The 11,599-nt window shown below is 38.5% G+C and overlaps 1 protein-coding gene across 3 annotated transcripts in view; it reads left to right on the forward strand.

Moving 5' to 3' along the window:
* Positions 1 to 8,033, forward strand: part of SLAIN2 (SLAIN motif family member 2) — a 74,625-nt gene extending 66,592 nt beyond the window's left edge. For all 3 annotated transcript variants that reach the window (XM_019526230.1, XM_019526228.1, XM_019526229.1), the window contains 2 exons: positions 3,255 to 3,573; positions 5,284 to 8,033. In XM_019526230.1, coding sequence (XP_019381775.1) covers positions 3,255 to 3,573; positions 5,284 to 5,350 — 386 coding nt within the window. In that variant the 3' untranslated portion in view covers positions 5,351 to 8,033. The remainder of the gene's footprint in view (positions 1 to 3,254; positions 3,574 to 5,283) is intronic.
* Positions 8,034 to 11,599: the final 3,566 nt, after the last annotated feature.

Below are 11,599 nucleotides of genomic sequence, written 5' to 3' on the forward strand. Positions count from 1 at the left end.
TGTGGGGGGGTGTTTAAAGGCATTCCAGCAAGCTCTCCAGCTAGGAATAGGTAGGAACTGCTCCTTTGCTCCTCCTTCCCACACTGCAGATGGGCTGTCTCCAGCCCCACCACCCCTGCATGCAAACCAGCTGTGCCTGCAGGGGCCACGGCAGTGGGAAGAGCTGAAGAGCTGAAGGGTTCCATGGGGCAGCGGGTAGCTCCAGTTGCTGCCCTGTCCTGCAGGGACCAGAGTCGCTCTCCTTACCCTTGCTACTCCCAGGCATTCCCAACACCTCTTTAACAGTCCTGGGGTGTCCCAGTGGTGCCTCAAAGGGCAACAATCTGCAAATCTCTGGACTCTTGGATCGAAGTCTTAGTCATATCCTTTCTTTGTAGCCAGAGGTCTAACTTCATGGGTTGTTTCTTTTTTGTGGGTTTTTAATTTAAAAAAAAGAAACTGAATTACTTGTTAATAGAACTGCCAAACACTGTCTTCCTCATTTGTTTAATTTGACTGCTTGGGTAAAAGGCCAAATCAAAATTAGTGATATAAAATTACATTTTTAATATATACCACCCAAACAGTGTGTGGCCCGTCATTCTGTGCTGAAAAAAGCGCCTCATTCAGCCTATGGCTTATTCCTTATGCTTCTGTCTTCAGGGAGTGCTGCTTATAGGTAAGTAGTCTTTCTCTTCTGAAAGTGGCAGAGTTAATTGTATTAAACACTACAAGAGGATTCTCCAAGCAAACCATTTCTGCTATGTTGAACAGAATTGTTAGGTGATCTGCCAGTAATGTCATCATGCTGTTTGTAGTTTGAAGCTTATGAGAGTGAATTCTTTATTAAACAAAGTGTCGTGGTAAAAATGAAAGCAGTGGTTAGAAATATTCTGTTGTGTGGTACTGTGGTGACTTAAGCATTTTATGAATTCATGGCTCAGACTGGAAGGCTGTTCATAAAATACCACAGTGTTGAAGACTGTGTATTTGAAGAATGGAAGGACATTTATTTTATTGGCTAAGTATCTTTAGTAGAACCTCATTCATCAAAAACGTACTTTTTCAAATTCCGTTTTTTGCCTAGAAACCTTTCTTCCTGTTATGTCTCCAGAAGCATATATACTGACCCCCCTCCCTCCCCCCAAACAGGCCAAAATTATAAAGTTCGTTGACACAGGGCAAGTGGAGACAGTATTATAATAGCCACAGCTCTAGGAGCTGCCACAACTAATGCTGCCTCTGCTTGCTGTGATGCTAGATTTCCAGACCTGTGAGGACTCCAATGGGCTGGATCACACAGCTCTGTGGACCAGATCCAGCTCACAGGGTATATTGCGGTTCCAGCTGCACCCCTGACTTAGAGCACTGTCCTCTTTCAGTGACAACCCCTCCACCCACCTGTCAGTTATCTCAACACGTGGCTTCATTCTCTGTTCCATCCTGCTACTTATCCAGTGATTAATATCTTAAATTGATCCAGAAAGCCCTTACCCACTCCACCTCCAAAACTTCCCATTCCTATCCTTTCCCTAGTCATCCATTTTCAGTTTTGCTTTTGCCAAATTTTCTTTAAATTGTAAAGTCTATGGACTATACATGGACTTCCTTGAGAGATGCTGTGCAAATGCAATGAGGCTCAACTCTGATTGTAGTCTGTAGCAGCCATGAACAATAACTTAGTATAGTAATTTACTTGATGGAGGAAATACCAGCCAAATTTGTTTATTGAATGATAATTGGCTCATGACATTTCCTGAGTTAAGTGATGGTCTATAATGTTTCTCTTTGTACTCTATTTAATTCCCTCTTGAAAGGTGATAATGCATTAGCCTGTAAAATGTTTTCTATCTAAATATCAAGAAATAATTTAGTCAAATCTTGTTTACAGTATGAACTCATAATACATTATGGAATCGTATATAACATGGATCTAGATGTGTCCAGTACTAATGGATTTTAACCCCTCATGGCACACATATTAAGATGTCCCTTTGGCATATTGACACCAGTGCCAAAAGGCTCACTTGCATTTCTTAATGACATTGATAATTTAGTCAGTAACTCTTTCTCTTCGACAGATGACAACTTATAGCTAACGGTCTAAAGTATCAACAGCACTCATAATGCATAAGTTCCCACCCCCATTAAGTAACTGCCACTACAATAGCACTCTTGGGGGAGAATATACAGATGTCATTAAAAAAAAAGTTAATGGTGTAAATGAAACAATTCTATGTATAAACCTAGAATAGCTGCTTCAACTATAGTACAGCCTAGGCATTGAAGTATGTCAGGTCTACGTGATAGGGAGAGAGCAAATTGGCTTAACTGGGCTTGCCAGTGTACCCAGGTGAGGCTGAATTAATTACTTTGTGGGAAGAAGGCGGTATTAAGTTAGTGACAGTTGTCTGGTTTGGTTTCTTTTTACTTGATAGCTAAAATGGCTTAGTAATTTATGTACTAAGCAATAGCTTAAATGGCTTTTGGACCTTTGTTCCATACCCCCTTAGCTAATAGTCCTTATGTTGTTAGTAACTCAGACAGTAACGCAGTCAAATTATTACTCTGGTCCTTAATCTAATGCACTGAGTTAAGACAAAAGAAGGACAAGAATAATCTTAAAACCTTCAGCTTGCTGTGAACATAATCCATTTTATTTTGACTTTTTGTAGCAAAGTCACGATCCAGCTATAGAAATAAAGAATGTATAATTAACCTTATTCATTAGTACAGCAAAGCCTCTCCAAACTTCCTAGTTTGTTTGTTTGTCTTTTAAAAAAACAAATCTGGTCATTTAGGAGTGCAGCACTTCTATTCAAATGTATCTGCAGCTATTTTGATAGATTATGTACGTTTGCTGTTGACAGATGCTTCTAGTACTTATCTCTCTTGACTAGATCAATCTTGTAAAACTAAAACAGTCCTAATATCCCCAGAACATTTTGGCCTTTGTCATGAAAAGAGGGTTCTTGCTCCTAAGTCTAAAAAATTAATTGCATGTCCTGGGTGCATTGAAGATCTTGTATGTGAACAGTTTCCAAAACTCCACAGCAATAACTTGAGATTAGCAGGTCATCTGACTTCTGTTTCTCCTTGCTGTTTTAGCAGCCATGTTCCATTACATGTATCACATTGTAGTTTCCTTTTCTGTGTGAAAACCTATATTCTCAGTTTTTAAATGGCCCCCTGTACCTTTAACTGGATTTTTTGTTCGTTTGTTTTGGGATGTTTTTTCCTGTGAAAATGATTATTCTGTACTTTTATTTTTCCAGTACCTTCTCCAAGTAAATTCCGCTCCCCTGCAGCTCCATCGCCTCTGGCTCTCCGGCAGCCAGTGAAAGCATTTAGTAACCATGGACATGGTTCTGCTACTGCTCCAGAAGCTGCGCAGCTGATACAAAGCAGTTCCTCGCCGGGACCTCTTGCGGCTCAGACTCCAGGCTCTCCAGTCCCTGCCAGCAGTATTAATAGTACTACTCTGACTAGACCAGCAGGGGCAACAGGGATGCGGAGTGGCTTACCCAGACCCAGTGCCCCTTCTGCTGGGGGCATACCAGTGCCTCGCAGCAAACTTGCACAGCCTGTTCGCAGGTGAGTACAATGGAGCATTTTTATTTAAAGGTCTGTATTCAGAAGCTAACGCTTAACTCCTATAGATGACACGGGCCAACGGTATTAAACTGCTTAGTGTGTTCTCCTGTTGTGACAGTTTATACTCCCACCTTCCTTGACCAAAAAAAATGTTTGGATCAGAAGTAAAGCTGACAGCATGTTGGACCTTAGCAAAGGAGGTTGTTACTGAAAATTCATATTGAGTTAGTGCAGGACTAACTACACTTCTGCAAGTTTAAAAGGAAGCATTAATTTTCACAGCCAGCCAGATACCTATTAAAGGTACCATATTAGACAGTTACTTAAGAAGAATCACTAATAAATTGAGACAAATACCAAAGAAGTGTTCAAGTGTAGAAGGTAAATCTTTTGATGTATGCTACCAGACAACAAAAACACTTACCTGCTGAAAGGTTCAAGCAAATCAAACACTCAATGTTAAGATGTCCACAGTAATGTTCAGAGTAGTTCAGCCTAGATATAATGGTTGTTTTTATTCTGGTATGTATGATGTCTATAGGATTCAATGCCATTCTTAGCTAAGTGTTTTAACTGAAAACAGTATTTTAGAGATTAGCTGTCAATTCAAATATTTATCAGCTGATAAAGGGCACAAACCCATATTCCAGGCCTTTAAAAGAAACCAGAAAGGCTGTTTTCCCAAAGGAGGGTGAGGAGAGAGGAGAATTCAGTTCAGCACCTGAACAAAATAGAAAACTTTCAATTCAAACATGATGTTTAACACTAATATGCTTAAAGAGCTGAAGATCTACTGGCATGATAGGTAGGAAACTAAAAGTCTTCAAAAACAAGCATCTAAAACAGATTCTGGGCTTCACATGGGAAGACTTTACCACCAACAAGGAGATGCAAGAAATTACTAATCAAGTGCTCATCTCTGCTTCAGCTCAGTATCAGTAGAAAATGCTGGTCCTCTGTGAGGACCAGTAGTTTTATGCCAAGATATTCACATGTGAAGCTGCAGAATGAAAACCAGCTGGTATGTGGAAAGGAGAGCCCCCCCAAGGAAGAACCTTAGGTAGAACTTTTTGCAGGGAGGGCAGAGCAGTTGACCTCAGTGTGATACAGCAGTAAATGTATCACAGAATGAAAGAGTGTAGTTTTTGTCCTGTGCATCCTTGTTAGTACAAGAAGGATGAAGCAATGAATGCCATAATTTGTGCAGTGTTTGAACTGCATTTGTCCTCAGTTTTTAAAAATAAGGCTTAATAATGTTAGTCTTTCTCATGGTACACTTAACACTAGTGAAAATATCTTCCCTACTTATCAGTCACTATCAGTTTGATCTCACTCTTCAGTAGGGTGCCTGCCTCCATTAAACTCAAATGGCTATCATAGCTAAGCTTAATTATAAAATTACTTCAGTGTTGAAGAAGTGCTGCTTATCTTTCAGGTCAGTTCCCACTTCCATAAAGTGCAGTAATAAGTTTCTGAGTCATTGTATAGATGGCCAAGTTTAACACTTAGAAACATAACATTGTCATTATAGAAACCCTTGAATGTCGCACTCCAATACAAGAGTCCTGCAGAGATGCTCCTGGAGTGAAATGATTAAAACATAAGTTTTAGTGATTACAGAAATTCCATTCTCCAGTGCCCAAGTCTGATAACTGAGGCTCAGGAAAGCTGAGTACAAGCCAAACTAAAATAAATCTCATTTTATTTTAGATCATTGCCGGCTCCCAAAACCTATGGCAACGTGAAAGATGAGAGTTGGAAAGAAGGCTGCTACTGAACTGCAAAGCTTAAAAATGCAAAGTTCCAGTGCTTAATGGATACTACTTCACCAGGCTAAAAAACAGCTTGATATGCAGACTGTTCAGATATGACATTCGGGATTTGGAAAATCCCAGACCTCTCTGTCTTTTTAATTAGCACAAATTGGCAGAGATTATAAAGCAGCACTTTAATGACATTTAACATCAGATATTTGATGATCATACAATCACTTTTAAGTGAAATCATTATTAGTTCTGGGGTTTTTTCTTGCTTGCTTAAAAGGTATCAATTTGAGCATTTATGACAATGGCCAATGTCTGGGCAAAAACCTAACTAATGCCAAAGAAATGCCCATCTTGAAAAACAGCAAGGAAAATAGCAAACTCAAACTGTCCAAAACTTCATTTTCAGTCAGATTTTTAATACAGTAGAATGATTCATTGATGAATATGTACTGTTGAAACATTAACATGTTAATCAGAGCTAACATTCTGATTGCAATTAGCTACAGTCATAGTTAAACACTGCTTTAAACAATTGCAGGAGATTCTGGTCAGGAAAGTGGTACATATCCTTCAGAAAGCAGTTCTCTGGAAGTTCACTGGAGACAGTAAATCGTAGTCACGGCATTTTTTTATCATTAAAGGTTTGAATGTAGCAGACATACAGAAACTCGGATGGTATAGGCAGCATCCTTTTATGTTTGATGTATCAGTTTTATGTGCTCTAATGTTTTGATTGCCAAAAGGGCTTAGTATCAGTTGTACAATCTTTCTAAACCTTGTAGTTCCTGGCTCAGGAAGGATGGCCTTTGCTATTGCAGCCACATTTTTAACACATGGCTCATTATTTGAGAGAACTTTTTATAGCAGGTTTCCTTAAAAGGAAAGCAAGCAGTACTATCCATTTGTTATAATATCGCGCCGCATTGCTTATAGCCTGGAACGCAACTTTACATGCTAATAGCAGGAAACACAACTATGCACTTGTAACATACAAATTCTAAGGTAATGAGTTGTACTGTTGATGCCAAATGATATTCATTTAGGTAATGTTTCACCGTACGAGGGAGTTTTTGGTATCCTATTTTTTTACTTTCATCCATTTCTTAAATTGGTTTATTTTAAATTGTAAATATTTTTGCAGAGGATATTCCCCATGTTAGTATGTTAAATATGTACTTTGCCTTACATATCTGTATCTTGCATTCATGGTAACAGTATGAAACTTGCTACATATGTTTACAAGTTATTAAATCCCTCTAGTGGCTCTTGGACTTACCTGTCAAGATTTACATTAAACCTACTTTTTCTGGCCCTCAGGCCAGCACTCAACAAAATGATCTATTATAACAGCATCCAAACAACTATTTTCTATTTTCAAAATTTGTCATGTAAAGATTGAAAATGTAATTTAGTGGGGTCAGTTCAACAGGAAGCGTTTTGTATTTGTGTGTGGAACCTTTTGAGGCCAAGATTTTTGTACGCATAGTTTACAGCAATGGCAAACTACACGCTGAAGCAACATGAAGGTACCCAGTGAGCAATGACTGAAGAATACTACATTTCTGTTGGATTCAATGGTAGGTAGCCCTTAGCCCCTTTAGCAATTCACAGTGCTGCCCTTGATGCATGTTGACTCCCACCACAAAGAGGATAATTCATCCTGAAGTTCTAGAGCACTCTGGAATTTCAGGCAAGTGTTAATATATATTACTGGATGACAAGCCATGCAACACTACTTGAGTTGGAAAAAGCCAAACAGAAGTCGGTTCCACCTGCAGGCAGATCTTACACCAGTAATTAAATGACTTAATACCTTATGAGGCTAAGAGCCATTGTCTTTAGTGTGATTAATCTTTGAAGCCAGGGCATCAAATATATTGTAATTTAAATAGGAAAACTGCAGCAGGGATTATAATGGAGCTGCCTTGCACTATTAGATCAGTACATACCAGTAATCTAGCCTTTGTGCCATTTGCTGGCATAAAAAATGTATTTCAGCTAGTGGGTATTTTATGTAACTGCTAGGCGGACTAGGGGACTGGGTCAAAACTATCCACCCTTGCTGACAAAGGCCAACTTCATTTAAAATGCTGCAGACTTCAGTAAAGCCTAAAAGGAATTTTAATTGGTGATCTTTATTATGAAAATCAAATTGACTTTTTTAGTTTTGAAAATCAGAAAATTTTACATGAAGATATTCATATTTAATTTTTTTTAACAAGGCTCCATCAAAGTAATTGTGTACATTATTTATATTTTAAATTTCAGCAAATAACTCCACCACTTAAATATGTTGACCTTAAGTTCTGTAAGCCTCCTTTTACCTGCTGTTCTTTTCCCACAGAAATATAGTTAACTATTTCCTGAAAAAAGAAACTGTTTACTTAGGAAGCCTTTGTGCATTACCAGTTATCAATATCAGGAAATCTTGAGGCTCTGTGTTTAGAGATTTTGCAGACGTGTGGAAATATGGATTTGATAAACTAGTGCCTATGATTTACTTAACTTATGTTTGATATAGTAGTAAGGGTTTTATGAATGTGGATTACTTTTTGTGCCAACAGCTCGGACTTGTCGTATGTATGTAGGCAGAAAGACTTATTCTGCTTCCAAAGTTATTTAATTTTTCTGTGTTTGAATGTTTTTGTAAGTGTTAAAAGTGTAAAAAGAAAAATATAAATATTCTTACCACAGGTATTTCCTGGCTGGATTATTTATTCCGTAACATCTACTTGAAAAGTCTCTTACTCCTTATAAAATTATATGAAGTTGCCCAGTCTTAGAAAATGGTTTTAAAAAATAGGGAGTATTAATTTTTTTCTCTGAAAACTACCTTTCTATTTCAGTAGCTGAATAACCAGCTGTATCCAATTAGTGGTTCTTATAATTAATGTACTGAGAGGTCTGGGTAGTTCTGCATTTGGTCCTGTATCTTTCTTGTGGTTTTAGTTTTAGTATATAGATGGAGATTAGCCTTCTGCCGGTTGTGAAAGTTTCTGTCTTTTACATTTCTGTCTTTGCATTGTCTTTTCAAATCACCTGAAATTAAATTCTGGTATTTACCTGGGTCTGACCTTCTGTATGTGCATGTCTCTTCAATGCACAACCTGCTCTTCCTTTTCACTGTTGAATTTGTGCTTTGTTAGCAGTTTCAGAGAGCTCAATGAAACACATGTATTCATTCTGAAACTTGCTTGTAGGATTCAAGACCCTTTTTAAATTCAGGTAGCTCATTCTATGTCCATGTCCCATTTCTTGGAACAATGCAATAGAAGCATTTCATCTTATGAATTTTTTTTTAATTCAGTAAAATCCAATCAAACTGTCATTTTACCCTGGTTAGCTTTAACTGTTGAACAAAGCCTGGGAAATCTCTTGCTTTCCAAACAGCCTAAGATATGTTTACCTATGATCTTCAAAACTACAAGTTGGGGCAGAAATGTACTTGTACCTATTGCAAAAGTGCCTAGGTTAGGTAATCAGTTCTCAAGGGAAACAGATATTGGATACCTCCTATTTGTGTTGCAGGGTTGCAGCATCAGTCAGTGTATGTATATATGCCTGGCTTCAACTAGGGGTTTATCTATTGGGGGAGAACTCTTATTGGGAGGTGTAGAAATATGGTTGCTAGTGGAAGGAAGTGAGTGAATTGTTTACTGCTCCCTTGTATATTCTACACTCTGCCTGTGGGTCTACATTCACTATCATGTCTGTTCTTGCTGCTGCTTATTTATAGCGAAAATCTGTTCCTGTGAGGTACAGAGTGTTTAACTGTTAGTGGGGCAAGGATTTCTTGGGGTGATATCTTTCATTGGACGAGCTGCTTAGTTGGGGTCTTAACTCCCAGCTATCTTGTTGGTCCAATAACATATACCACCCTAAGAAATCTGTGCCTTTTGCTTAGACTCATGGCGACATCACTCTAGCACTATTATGACGATCAGAACTGATGCTTCTGAGCGTGCTTCCACTTCAAATTAGAACGTAAAGAGTTTTCAGCTGCTCTTAGCAAGAGTGTTTATTAGCAAGGCTCCCCACCAGAGCTGACATCTCCTGGAAGTCTGCCGACAGTCATCTTCAGTGTAGTTCTGCTTTGTCTAGGTGGAATCATTTTGCATTAAAGTTTTATTTTACGTCATTCACCCCTTTGATCTAACTGACTTTAGTTTTATTTCCTTGTGTATTTTACCACTTTCCATTCATCATACAGCATCTACTTTCCAGAAAAAGAGATGAAGTATGGAGAAGATTAAACATAGCTAAAGAGAAGCAGAAGAAGAAATAGTGGAAAATTGCTGCTTGGCATTTTCATATCCTAAATACAAGTCAAACTAAACTGAAAGGCTTAATTTTAAGTGTTGCTTTTCAAGCTGTGACTAAATTATTAGGAGTTGGCTAAAGTTTTATAAGCAAGTGCTTCTCTCCTTGATTTAAATACTTTGTGAAAATAAACTACCACTATGCCCAGTGCTATAACTTAGGTTTTTTCTCTGCTGCCTTCTATCCTTCCTCACACTTTATGCTCAAATAAGAAACTTCTACTTGGTACTTACTTCATTTAATAAGACTTATAAGTAGAGTTTTGGGCCAGCTCAAGAACTTAACTGGTCTGTTAGACACACAGGTAGTTCAGGACTGGGAACCCATGAAGTTACTTTATAAAGACAAACTTTCAGACCTGCCCCTTTCTTTGGTGAATTGCATCCTTCACATTATTATTTAAATTCTGGTTTTCATAGCTGGGTATTTGGGTATTTTAAAATCCTTCACACTATGAACAGAACATGCCTAGGGCAGTGTTGCATAATCATGCACATATTAAACTGTCACATGAAACAGCAGACTGGAAAAACTGCCTCCCACTAGGCAAAAGAAAGAAGCAGTTCAAGAGTTTAGCTTGATTCAAAAACACCCATAGCCTATTTCACACTCTGTGCAGCTATTCTTGTGAGCAAGCATGAAATTAAAGCTTGAATAGCAATATCCAACTCATTGCTATTTCTGGACTGCTCTGAATTACACCAGAGATTCTCAGTAAGAGTGTCATGGCACCCCAGGGTGCTGTGAGATCCTATGAAGAGTTCTGTGGGGCACTAGTGCCGTTAGATTTGCCAATACCTACCCATGATAAACAAGATAGACCTGGTGGTTTCAAATACCTTCAGATATATATTTCAAATATATTCAGGAATCTAGCGTGGGGTTTTTCTGAGTTCCTTGCAATAGATTTGCTCTTTTTTCTATAGGCAAGAAGTAAGTGTGAAAGCTATGCATTGGCATTTTCCAAGGTGTGCCTGAAGTCTAAAAAGGTTGAGAACTACCAAATTATATAGTGTACTACTCCCAGAAATGAAGACCTAAAGACCAATCCCTTCTCCGATGCCTGTTTTCCTGACAGTGTCCCATGAATGAGCTTGCCTCTACCAAACTTGTTTTTCCAAACCCCACCCAGCCATGCTTCATTCGAGCCCTTCCTCAGCATTTTGACTGGCTGCATTGGCCACAGTAGGTGAGATTGAAAAACCACCAGTGGACTCTGTGACCTGTGTCTATGACTTACTGCACACGAGCGTGGTGTTTTTCTCCATCTTCACTTTTTAATTGTTCTGGGCTGTTCTAGACACTTACTACTTGAGGTCAACTAGTTTGTAAACTTAGTCTCCGACGCTGCCATGTGTTTCAGTATGTCAATACTTCTTGTGAGGCAGACTGTACTTTTCTGGGTGCTTTGAAAATAACTGAAGTCTGCGATCACTAAAATTAAATTTAGTCTTTTGTATAGGGGAAGAGCAGGAAGTCTTGCCGCTGGAAACTACTTGTACCATTCATCCTGTGAAGAGAGGGAAGTTTTGTAAACTTTAATTAGATTCCATTATGGGTAGAAACAGACTAATGAATTGTATGGTGTGACTGCAGCTTGCATAACTTGCTGCCATCCCCAGTCTTACAAGATATGTATTTGAATAGGGAAACAAAGAAACTACAGAGCAAATTAAAAAATAACCTCATTGAGAAAGATGGGTTATAGATAATGAGAGACTGAAGTGTATGAGCTGACTGAGTTACAAAACTAGGAAAATTAAGACTGTAAACAAGTGTGGTAGAAATGCCCTTAACTTTTACATCACTGCTACATGCGTGTGCACATCTGCATGACAGAAAGGCACAGATGCATGAAACAGCAGGAAAAAAATGGAATGAAAGACATTAGAGTTGTGTGAAGCTTCAGGTGCTGATTCAATTCGGAGGAGATTCAACCC

This window comes from Gavialis gangeticus, unplaced genomic scaffold (genome assembly GCF_001723915.1).
Source record: "Gavialis gangeticus isolate Ggan-Ray unplaced genomic scaffold, GavGan_comp1, whole genome shotgun sequence".
Taxonomy (NCBI): domain Eukaryota; kingdom Metazoa; phylum Chordata; order Crocodylia; family Gavialidae; genus Gavialis; species Gavialis gangeticus.